General features: G+C 46.1%; 1 protein-coding gene across 1 annotated transcript in view; it reads right to left on the minus strand.

Annotated features, from left to right (window-relative positions):
• The window catches only part of LOC136581166 (calpain-2 catalytic subunit-like), a 34,252-nt gene extending 25,213 nt beyond the window's left edge, over positions 1–9,039 (minus strand). Inside the window, exons 1-2 of the mRNA XM_066582147.1 lie at positions 8,806–9,039; positions 144–213 (exon numbers count right to left, since the gene is read on the minus strand). Coding sequence (XP_066438244.1) covers positions 144–213; positions 8,806–9,039 — 304 coding nt within the window. The remainder of the gene's footprint in view (positions 1–143; positions 214–8,805) is intronic.
• Positions 9,040–12,970: the final 3,931 nt, after the last annotated feature.

The raw sequence follows: 12,970 nt of genomic DNA on the forward strand, positions 1-12,970 counted from the left end.
GAGGTCAACATCATACGAGAGTGATCCTCGCTGCGGGCCTCTGTGAGACAGAATGGAGTCATGTGTAGGGTCGCTGATCATGGAGTTGGGCTGCTACGGCAGCTAATGGGCATCATGTCTCCCATCTCTATGCCCACACTCACCCAGCTGTCCTTGGCATATGTCTGTCCATTTCATGTTCTCGCTGATGAACTGAGGGTGCTGGGTGATTTCCTAGAATGGAGAAGGTCAGAGAGTCATATTGTGTGATTGTGTCAATTCCTCTGTGACAACGCCTGGCAGAGGAGGTAAATTGGGCGCCATGATGCCTCCCAGTTCATCTTTGATAGGACATCATGTAGATCCATTTAAAGGGGTTGTCTAGGGTTATGGACTCCTGAGTGCTTTCTTCCAAAAACAGTGACACACCTGTCCGCAGGTTGTGAGTGGTATTGCAGTTCAGTCCAATTCACTTCAAAGGTGCTGAGGATACCAGACCCAACCAATGGGGGGATTGTCACTGCTTCTGGAAAAAAGCAGCCATTTTTCCCCAATCCTGGACAACTCCTTTAATCCCTACTAGACACGAGTACATACATCCTAATTCCATATGCCCCATGCAGTCAGGACATATTTAAGACGTCTGCTTATGTGCTGTGTATGAATCAGGCTCGGCTCCAAACATGGCAGCTATTGGCTGTCACAACCCACTTCCGCCTGAAACAAGCGTGATTGAAGGTAAGTCCTATAGACTTTAAATGCCACTGTCATTGTGATATTGGCACGTAAATGTTCCAATCGATCAGGATTTAAGTGTTCCAAATGGGCCCTCTCTACAAGGGGCCCTCTCTACAATGGTCCCTCTCTACAAGGGGCCCTCTCTACAAGGGGCCCTCTCTACAATGGGCCCTCTCTACAAGGGGCCCTCTCTACAAGGAGCCCTCTCTACAATGGGCCCTCTCTACAAGGGGCCCTCTCTACAAGAGTCCCTCTCTACAAGGGTCTCTCTCTACAAGGGGCCCTCTCTACAATGGGCCCTCTCTACAATGGGCCCTCTCTACAATGGGCCCTCTCTACAAGGGGCCCTCTCTACAAGGGGCCCTCTCTACAAGGGTCCCTCTCTACAAGGGTCCCTCTCTACAAGGGGCCCTCTCTACAAGGGGCCCTCTCTACAATGGGCCCTCTCTACAAGGGGCCCTCTCTACAAGGGGCCCTCTCTACAAGGGGCCCTCTCTACAAGGGGCCCTCTCTACAAGGGGCCCTCTCTAATGACCTTGTGGAGGTGCCGTCCGGGTGTCATGGCAGCGTGGGGCCCTCTGAAGGCCGTAATTGTCTGCCTATAAAGTGCCTGATAAAATACAGTATAATGAATACAATTATATTGCATCACACGGCATTAGTGATCGGACCCCCATGGGGATGAACGGAAAGTAAAAATAAGTGAAATAAAAGACTTTTTCATTATTAGAAATATAAGAGTAAAAAAGCCCCCTTCGCAGTCGTCCCATCAACAGCAAAAACGTAAACAATTGGTATTGCTGCGTCCAGAAAGGTCCAATCAATTATAATCTGATGTTCATAATCCTGCATAGGGATCACCGTCAGAAACAAAACCCGTAATGCACCATTGCACTTTTTCAGACGCTAGCGATATTCCGCCGCCCGGGAGCAGAGGAGAGGCTCACCGCGGAGAATCGTGGCAAATCGCGGCATGCCGCCCACAACCAGAGAATCGCTATGAATGGACAGGGGGCTCGTGGGCAGCGGGGTGCACCACTATGGAAAGTGTTCGCTGCGTTCCCCGCGGCCGGACTATCACCTCAGGGAACACAATGAACTATCACCTGTGGACCGGCGGCCTTATCCTGTCTCCAAGAAAAAATGGGATCCAAAAGTCACCAAAACTGTACCAATAAAAACTACAGAATCATCCTGCGAAAAACGAGCCGCCGCGCGGGCCGCACCAACAGAGAGATGCAAAAGTGATACAAAATGTGGCAACAAAGCAGCTTTTTAAAGGGTATTTTATTTTTTAAGTAATATTATGCAAAAACCTCTATAACTGGTCCTGATGGCGCTGACCCGCAGAACAAAGATAACGCCCCTTATAATGCCCCCTGAATGCTCTGAACACCCCCCCCCCAAAGTGGCGCAATTCTTATAAATCTTTACAAGTTTTCCATCCATCAGGCGGTACAATAAATGGTCCATGAGAACTCCAGCTGGTCCTGCAGCAAGTCCTCGTGTAGACGTGCCACCAGGAGTGGGGATCCAGAAGCTGCAGCATGTGACCTGGAGGCAGGGGCGTCAGTGAGCCCTGGGCATGAAAGGGTTAGGTGAAGGGGTTTCTCCCATCGCATCTAACAGCCCCCAGCATGATTCTGTGCCGCAGGATCTGTATTTGGGGCTTTTATAGAAGCGTCTTATCTCTCTAGCGCTTTGTGCCTTCGCACGTCGCGCCATTGTGCCGATTGTATCAGTTAATAAATAATCCCACGGAACTCGGTCAGCAGCTTCAAAAACAGACAAATAATGAGTATAAAGAGTAAACAAGTAATAATCCCTCCATTCTAGTGGTTAGAAGGTGCAGCGGCTCCTGCCAAGCTGGTCCAGCGATGGCAAACACACATAGCCCCACACCCACCAAGTGTCTTAAAGGGAAAGCACTCTCAATACATTGGATCATGTGTGGAATTAGAGTGCAGCTCCATCTGTCAGGAAGGTGGTCCAACATGAGCTTAATATGGCAGCCTTATAATGGCCATGTTATGGCTGCAGGACCTCCATATAACAGGACCAAGATATTATAATAATGGGGGCTTCTAATCTGGGCTCCTGTAGAAGAAAATGTAAAACATATGGAGGCCGATACGATTCAATGCCACTTTGATGGGTCTTTAGAAGTTTGTTTTTGAGAATCAGATATCAATGGGCAGCGGCTGAACAGAATACAGTATATACGCCCCAGCGAGTAATACCCCATGGGGAACTAAGAACAGGAAGAACAAAGTCAAATGGATCTTTTTCTCTTTTCCTCTCTCTCCCACAGCTGCACCGATCATCCTGGAACGGATTATATTATTCCCCTCCTGATTAGTAACCTCCTCCTGTATTGGGATATCCAGGTCAGATTATGGGATCTATGCGCACATTAAGGTGCGATCACATGTGCGCAATCCTCAGCAAAGTTCAGTGTAATACAAGAAATCTGGGGAGGTCTATGGGAACACTGTGAAAACAGAAACTGGGCTAGGACAAGGGCTTCTGGATCTCTAAGTACCTGAACCCTCTGCTGCTGCTGACCGCTCATCTAGTGGCCTGAAGTTGTAGTGTTGATGGATGTGAATGACGGCTGTGAGTGAATCCAGTGTGTGTGTACCCCTTTAACTGCGTGAGTGACGTGGTTGTAAGTCTTGGGTAGTTAGGGAGTGGAGCTTAGGTGAGAGAAGAAGAGAGTTGAGAGAATGTAGTCGGAGGAGGTGGACTGGGTCGGAATGTAATCGGAGGAGGAGCGTGAGGCTGAGGTGTAGAGCAGCGGTTCTTCTGCTACCATGAAAAGAAGAAAAGTAATGGAAGGAGCCTGAGAAAAGAGAAGCTCGAGTGAATGCTTCCACTGTGTCAGGAGTGATAACCTCACAGACGAGCTATCAGATAACTGGGACTGGGGACGTCTGGAGCACAGAGGGAAGAGTGTCTCCTAGTGAGCGTGTGAAACGGAAAGTGCGAAAGAGGAATGAAAGCTTGTAAAGACAATGTTATACCTGAGAGGTGTACTAAACAAGGGATTGGTTGGAAAAGTGTGAGTAAAGCCCAGCCGTGCACCTCTGGTTGTCTTCTGGAAACTTCACCTTTGGACTGTAGACTCCTTATTTTGCACCATGTGTATAGCGGCCTAGAAGAGGTGCTGGCGTCACGTGACATTTATGATAAAAGTCGGGAACATCATAAGCCTTGATGCTCTGTTCGTGTTCACTGCGCATGCGACCGAGCTAGGCCATGCCGACACTGCTGCCGGGAGAGATCATAGAGCCACCCATGACCGCCATCGTGGTCTCCCCCACAACGGTGGGCTGCCTGCTCGGGCCGCCGCACTCATATATATGATTCATGTATTAGTTGTGTTTCAGTGAATGTGGATGATGGAACCTGACCTGGTATTTCTCTTCTCACTATAAGGCCTTATTCACACAGCCGTATATATGCAGCTATTTAGCACAAGAACCGCGACCACGTGAAGCGTTGGATTCCAATGTATCCATTTAGATGAACTATTTTTCGACACGTAAAAAAAATATTGTGCTGTGATAAGTAGCACATATATGACTGTTTTTGGTCACCGATTTTATACGCCGCGTCAAAAGATAGATCTTGCCCTATCTTTTGCTGAGATACCCAGGAACCTCCCGTAGACTTCTATGGAAGCGAGAAAAGGGGGGAGGGGGTTACTTGGCGTACAATGCTGGGAAAGAAGACAGCCGGCTTTATTAAAGCATTACCAGTCATTCCCAGAATGTCTCCCGATCTTTGGGTTTCTGCTCTGCAGTGTATTTTGTGGCCGATGCGCAGCAGACGCCGGTGTGAAGAGCAGAAAATACGCCGCTAAAGTTTGGGCAATGCTTCATTCATGTGATTTTATGGCGCGTATGGGCGAACGTAAGACTGTATACGGTGAAAGAGTCCTTAGGCCCAGGATGAGGCTTTATTCCCACAAGCTCATATACGCTACGTTTTCACGCTCGGGAGTATATACGCTACCCATATGAAGCATTGGTCCGCAATGCATTCGTTAACATGGGCGATTATGTGGTGCGTAAATACGCTGGCAGCGTGAAAAAAAGAACATATACGCAGCCGGCGCATATACACTCAGCCAAAACATAGTTCTGGAACTATGTTTTGGCCAATATACGCCGACGGGTCCTATAGACTCCTATGGGAGCAGGGAAAGAAAAGGGAGGGGGAGGCATTTTTGCAGCATCCAACGCTCCGAAAAGCTTAGAGGTGCCTCTATATAGACACCAGAAGGCATGTGGAGGATTGCAGCATATTTTTTCGCTAAAAACAACGCTCATGGTCATGTGATTGGACGAGAAAACGCTGGCCGTGATTGCGGAAAAACACCCATTAAGGCGCTTATATGGAGCAGGCGTGAAAACGTAAAAACGCCGTCACCATATATCCACCCGTGGGAAAGAGCCCTGAGTCTAAAGGAAGACTGGATTACCTTATGGACGAAGTGGAGGAGAATTGGAGACTGACCCAGAGAAAGTGAGGCTCTTTCTCTAGTCCCAAAGCAGCAGAACTGATGTATTATATCTGTATATATTGTATTATATCTGTACATATTGTACTATATCTCTATTATAAGAGTATATATTATATCAGATCTGGATTATATCTCTATATATATTGTATTATACCTGTAAATATTACATTATATCTGTATATAGGAACTATTGTATCTTGTCTCCACCACAAGTATGGGTGGAGACAAGGGTAAGGCTGCTTGACAGCCAGGTGACGTCCCCAGTCCCTGATTGGCTGCACTGCTCACTCCTGTCCTCGGCCTCCCGGGTTCTGCCACTCACCACCCTGGTGTCCCTTCTCCACTCATGGCTCGCTCCCGTCATAGGGCTCTCGGGTTCTGCCACTCACCTCCCTCAGTCTACCTTCTCTACTAATGGCTCGCTGGTCCTGCGCTGCTAATAGCTGCTCCTGTCCTCCTACTGCGCCCATGAAGTGGGGGACGCTCTCTCCATGGCTGGATGGAGGGGCGCAGCCCCAGTAACAGCTGAAAGGGAAAGGCTGGAGGGGAGATGATGTTAGACGGTCAGCAAGCTCCTAGCAGAATGGGGAATCAGTTTTGCCTTGAATGGAGGGTTAGGGTTAGTTTCAGTGTAAGGCTTGGATTATTAGCTGTAATATTATACTGGATATGTATCATATCTGTATATTGTATTATAGTTGTATGTATTGCATTGTTACTGTAGTATATATATATATATCTGTATAAATTATTTATATCAAATTTAATTTTTTCACATTGTAAAAGACTATATTTTTGCATTATATATAAACATTCATCTTTTTTTACTCCTTTTGTTTCTTTTGTCCTTTAGCGCCGCGAATGGCGCTGTACGCAGAAAGACGAAGTGTTCAGCAGGAAGAGGTAGTCATGTGGTGTGACAAGGGGCTACATGAACTGAGATTAGGAAGGGGGGGATTAAATGGGTGAAGCCATATACTGACCGCTGCGTGAATCGCGCCTCCGTTTGGCCTGTCTGTTGGTCATATACAGGCGGTATATACCGTATGAAATAATAGAAGAGTGGCAGCATATATACCGTATTACTCACACCATGGGAATGAAGCAGATCACCGGATATTGGCTGTGACCATTTCGTCTGACTAGTGAAGAGCTGATAAGTATATATGACATGACTGAACAGTAGATAAGATGATCTAGTAGCACACAGGAGACCATGTATGGGGGGCGCCACCTGTGCTGGCATTGGGTACAGAGCGGGCGCTGAGAGTCTGGCCTGGGTTCAGAATAAACAGAGATAAGAGCAGGAGGGTGTGGAGGATGGCGATGGGACGGGGTAGAACATGATCGCTGCACACAGCTCCTTCTATACTGACCGCCTGGGCTGATACTCCAGCCATGTTGGTTGAGTCCCATGCTATCAGTGTGTAGGTGCCATCCACATTGGCGCAGTCGCACGTGGCGTGGACACAACACAGCGTTTTCCTGGAATGGTTTCTTTTATAAAACCATAATCTCAATCACAGAAAGAAAAGCTTCGTCTGAATGTAAAACATGGTGGCTTAACCCCTTCAGGGCCAGAGAGGAATCACTTTTTATTTTCGTCTTTTCGTCCTCGCTTTCTAAGAGCCATAGCCTTTCATCTTTACCAATGTGATAGCCGTATGGCGGCCCGGGATTGCAGGATGAGCTGCAGGTTCCATCAAATGTTCTGCATAACGGACGGAAAAACGCTTCAAAATCTTAAGAGAGGAGAAATGAAAACAAACTAATGCAGTTTGGACATTGTTGGCGGCCTCAGTTTGTACAGCTTTCGCAGTAGATGTGACCCCGGACCTCGTCCAATGGATGCGCAGCGTTAGGGGGGGGGGCACCACAGTCAGACCGAAGTATAACTTTAGAAATGGTTTTCTATTATTTAAAAGTAAATACTTTTCTTTCTTAATCACAAATCGCGCTCCGTCGCCGTAATCCGAGACCCGACGCCTTTTATTTATTTTGTCGGTTGGGCAGTGTGAGAACTCATTTTTTGGGCGTGAGTTGTAGTTTTTATTACTACTATTTTGGGGTTCACACGTCTTTTTCATCGTTTCTCATTCAATTTTTTTAGTAGTAAGAATTTAAAAAAAGATATCGGAATTCCGGCTTTTATTTTGTTTTATAACCCTTACCGTGTGGGATAAATACTGTGATATTGTAGCAGTTCGTACCGTCACATACACAACAATACCAAATATGGGGGGCTTTTTAATTGTTTATTTTTTATAGGGAAAATTGGAACGGGGGGGGGGGTAACTTTTAATATTTTTTTATTTCTTAAATTGTTAAAAAAACCTCCTGATTAAATCTTTTTCCGCCTCTGTGTAGTCCACACGGTGATCGTTTGATCTTGAAGTAATTTGATCTCTTGTACTATATACCGCAGACATCAGTATTGCAGCATATAGTGATTTTTATGCCACAGCAGGACTTGGATGTTATCTATGCTTGGCAGCCCTGTGAGCTTTCAGTAGGCTCCAGGCTGCCATGTTAGACCGTGGGCACCATCCTACTGCACTGCAGGGGGTGTTGATGGGGTGTGGGAGGGAATGCGCCTCCCTCCCGCTGACTGTGTAGAGGCGTGGGCAGCTTTGACCATGGCCTCCAACCAGTTAACTGCTGGGATCAGAGCTAAGAGTTGTTTATCTCCACTGGATTCCCTAGATGTCTTTCCATTTTCGGTATACTCCCCACACCGCTGCATGAGAAAACCCCACAAAGTTGGCAGTGAAATTCTGGCATCGGCTAGTCTAGCATCGATGACCAGGCCTCATTGAAAGTCTCTTAGATCGCTGAATTCTTCCATCTAATGGGGATTCAATGAGAAGCAGTTTTGCATAAAGAATGGGTGAGTGGTTGGTAGGGATTCATCTTCCGGACTCCAGTCAAAGTCTGTTACTGCATTTTGAGTATATGAATTTTGGACTAAATTGGTGAACTTTGAATATAGAGTGCGGCATGTATGCATCATTCATGTAAATTGAAACATTGATTTCCCTACAGTGCCTCCACAGGAGAAATGGAGTATTACAAGGCGCCTGTGAGAAATGAATGGGTTATCCATGTAATACAAGAATATAAAGGTCCTCTAACACTAAATATACTCTTTGCATCCTCTCTTTAATGCCTAGGTGAATATGGTTACCATTACAGCTTCCATGGTGTCTGTCATCCAGCTTTTACAGACTCTTGAAGTCAAATTTGCCAATCTGGATTCTCAGGAAGATGAGTAACCAACATTACAAGAATGTTACCCAGCTTTCCCGGAAGCAGATCTAACATTGGAAAAGTTGAAAATTATCAATATATAACTAGTACTTCTTATGCTAAACAGGAAATTCTACATTAGCAATTAGTAAAACATTCCCAACCTGTATGAAATATCCGTAAACTACCTAGAGAAAGATAAGACAACTCGTCAGAGCCCGAGAAATGACTTTGTAGGTACTCTTATTATTTGCTTGGCTCCTGTGTGTTGTGTATACACTGTATACTCAGTCTAATCCCCATTAGCTCCTTACCTGCGGTCTCTTCCACTGGATCCCCCTGGTCTCAGCAGACCATGGTCCTAACTTATTGTATCCCAAAGATGTGGCATCAGCAGGAAAATGTGGGTCCTCGAAAAGAACCTGCCTCTGCAAGCACTCCTGAAGCAGGGTCCTATAGTCTTGTCCCAGGTAGGGTTCAACCTTTGTGTTGAGCAGATTAAGGTTTTCATCCGGCACCAGCCTCACAGTAATAGCTGTAGTGTCCATGGTGAGCACTGAGGCTACCAGATGAGCTGCTTCAGGTGTGTATGAGTCCCATCCGAGGAGGGAGGGGTCAGGTGACAAAGAGCATTGGAGGAGAACGATAAGCCTTCTACCTGCAGCTACAATCTACACTTCCCTGCCTTTAACAATGAACTGAAGCTCAGCTGGCACCGGCTTTTCCCATTTTTCCAGGCTTAGGGCTGGAACATAGTTGTGCTACGAATGCTGTGTGAAGTTGAGTGGGCACTCAATCAGCTACCAAACTGGAAAGCCTTTGAGATCGATTGCATACCTGCTGAGCTGATCATAAGATTTGGGATCAAAATCGTTATCAAAAGAATGGGTAAGGTCAGTTTTCGTGCTGCTTTCCAAAAAAGACAAGACGAGAGTATGTTCAAAGTATCACACGATAGCCCTAATATCACATGCAAGCAAAGTCCTAATGAAGATTATACAAAACTGTATGGCAGCAATAGTGGAACGGGAACCCCCTGATGCACACGACGGTTTTCGCAAAGGAAGAAGAACTAGAGACCAAATTGTAAGTCTCCGATGGGTCATGGAGTAGGCACGTAATACCAGAAGGAGGTGTATATGTGCTTTATCGGTTACAGCAAAGCCTTCAATTGCATTGAACACGACAAGCTGAGGCAATGCCTAAGACAAATGGGAGTCCCGGGACATCTGCGGCAACTCAATCAGTCTTTTTATGCGAACCAAGAAGCTATGATCAGGACCTTCAGCGATAACACGGAATGGTTCAGAATCGGGAAGGGAGTATGCCGAGGCTGCATCTTATCCCCTGCGTCATATGCAGAGGCAATGCAATTTGGACAAATCCAACATCGGAGTCAAAATCGGTGGAAGAAACATCAACAATCTCAGATCTGCAGATGATACAATATTGCTGGCAGAAAGACGGGAAGATCTTGGACAACTAATACTAAAAGTTAAAGAAGGAAGTGAAAAAGCAGCCTGTACTTGAATATCGAGAAAACCAAGAACATGACAAGAGCCGGTAATGGGACAGGAAAACCCAAGTCAACAATGAAGAATTCAAAGCAGTTCAAGACTTCATCTTCCTCTGACATCGACCTCAATGGAAAATTAGGACCTGCAATAAAACAATTGCGCGAGTCGCAGCGCAATGTTAGATCTGGAGAAACAAAGACATAAGCATTGCAAAGAATTGCCAGATAGTCAACGCAGTCATCTTCCTAATCACAACTTACAGCTACATAAGTTGGACACGGAAGAAAATGGAGCGGAAGAAGATTGATGCCTTCAAACATTGGTGCTGGAAGAAACTCCTATAAATCCCTTGGGCCGCCAAGATCACGAACAAAAAAGTCCTGAACCGCATCAACCCAAAGTTTTCATCGGAGGGTAAAATTACGAAACAGAGACTCTCATACTTCGGCCACATAGTGCGAGCTAATTCATTAGAATCATCAATAATGCTTGGAGTGATCAGCGGCGAAAGAAGACCTGACTGCCAAAGACAGCAGAGCCAACTATCAGAGCCAACGCGATCAAACTGTGAGAAAACGTACAAAATAGACCCGCATGCCGGGGCCCGAGCTGTAAAGTGTCCAGCAGTCAGCCCCAAGTAAATGGATAAGGATAGAACACAAATAAGTAAAACAAAGTACAGAATAACCGATTATCTGTAGAAGGTGTTTAAAGATGGACGCACCCTTTACTGTAAGTCACTCCTCAGAGATGCCGCTTACCTGCTGTTTGTTTTTCCTTTAGTGCCGGCTGCATTGTAGTTCTCCTACATTAGAGCCAAGCTACGGTCAGTGACTGTAACTTAACTGCATGCTGGCTTAAGCTGAGAAAAAAGTATGAAGCACACCTATTGTCTAATGAGAGGCACGAGGATAAAAATGGAGTAATTAACCAGAGCCAGCATGGGTTTGTAGCAAACAAGTCATGCCAGACTAATCTAATGTCCTTCTATGATAGTATCACTGACTGGGTTGATCAGGGAGATGTGGTGGATATATTATATCTTGGCTTTAGTAAAGCATCTGACCAAGTATCTCATACCATAATTATTGAAAAAATGACCAAATCTGGGATTGACAAGGCAACTGTTAGGTGGATTGACAACTGGCTGAGTGATCGTACTCAAAGAGTGGTCATAAATGGCTGCACATCCAAGTGGAAGATTGTATCAAGTGGGGACCACAAGGCTCTGTCCTAGGCCCAGTGTTGGTCAACATTGTTATAAATGATCTGGAGGAGGGAATTGATGGGAAAACTGATCAAATTTGCCGACGACACAAAGCTAAGGGGGTAGCTAACACTAGGGAAGAGAGAGAGGATTCAGAAAGATCTAGAAAAGCTTGAATAGTGGTCGGCGACTAACAGAATGGTATTTAACAAGGAGAAATGCAAAATCCTACATCTGGGCAAGAAAAATGAAGAACACACATACAGAATGGGAGGAATTGGGCTAAGCAGCAGTACATGTGAAAAAGACTTGGGTATACTAATAGATCATAGACTGAACGTGAGTCAACAATGTGATGCAGCAGCCAAAAAGACAAACACAAACCTGGGATGTATTAAGAGAAGCATAGAGTCTAGATCACGTGAGGTTTAGTGGCCCAGTACAAGCTTTCCTTGCCCCCTCCATAATGTCATACATGTAAAGAGTATTAGTGTATCTTGACACCACCAGGAAGTCCTGGTGGATTCAAGATAGACAAAGGGGTAAAGCCCGCTGAACGTGATTGGCTGGACATGTGCTCATCGTGTAGGTCCTGGAAGAAACTAATGATTGGCAGCTGCGGAACCGCTTACAGTGATTGCTGCAGCCTGCACATTGCTTAATGGCTGCCTGGCAGCCTTAGCCTCACAGTTAGTTCACTTCTTAGCCTTACATCATAACATGTGAATGCTACCATGTAACAGTGGTTACATGCCAGCATTGACAGCTTATAATGTAAGGCTAAGAACCAAAGTAACCGTAAAGCTAAGGCTGCCGGGCAGCCATTAAGCAATGTGCAGTGTGCAGCTAGCCCCTTAAAACCTTGACCCAATCGGAGCTGGGGTGTGAGAGGGGCATTTTTCCTGTCAAACCCCTAGCTTTCGGTGGTGTCAAGGTACACTAATACCCATGTAAAGCCTTGTCTTGATGCACTGTGTAAAATGTCTGGTCATTCTGTTGTGTGTATTGCACAGCTGCAGCGTGTGATGGGTTAATGTCTACAAAATATGAGCCGTCTGCCTGTGAGTGTAACAATTCTATCCTGTCACATGGTGTGAGAGAAGGTATAACTGTGAGTGCTTGAGAGCGGGAAAGGGTCTTCAATGTGTCTTCCATCTTGGCTGCCATCTGCTTCCACCTAACAGAGGCACCTTCAGCCCTCATGTGTTGAAGATGGAAGAAAAGGAGAGATTTTCCCGGAATGCATCTCTTCAGTTCAAACTGTAAGTGAGTCTCAAAGAGAGAGAGTGAGCAGAGCACAAGTGCAGTTGGTCAAGGCCTGGTGCAGAGGCACTCAATAGTCTGTGTGTGCACACTCAAGTGTCTTGAAGTTTGAGTTCCGCTGAGTGGAGGTACTTGTCTGCCGGAGAGTCTGTGGAGTGACCCTACCCCCATCCTCCCCCGGAGTGTTCCTCTGCCAGGAGCGGTGCCTGACAGATAACATGGACTGCAGGATCGGTATCATCCTGAATTTCCGCCCTCACCTCAAAGATCCTGTTTTACCTGCATTAGAGTATCTTGTGAATGTATGCCTTGTATTACTAAAGAGAGGTTTTCAGTAAAGTTATTTACAGGCCCTGACCGTTCCTGGGGACCTGAGGTACTTAAATTGTGTGTGGCTCGTTTATTCACCCTGCCGATGGTCATGCCGGGGGGGGGGGGGTATCGGAATGGTGGTGTCACACGTGACAAATTCCTCTACACCTGTTACCCCGT

The sequence above is a fragment of the Eleutherodactylus coqui genome, chromosome 10, assembly GCF_035609145.1.
Source record: "Eleutherodactylus coqui strain aEleCoq1 chromosome 10, aEleCoq1.hap1, whole genome shotgun sequence".
Classification (NCBI taxonomy): domain Eukaryota; kingdom Metazoa; phylum Chordata; class Amphibia; order Anura; family Eleutherodactylidae; genus Eleutherodactylus; species Eleutherodactylus coqui.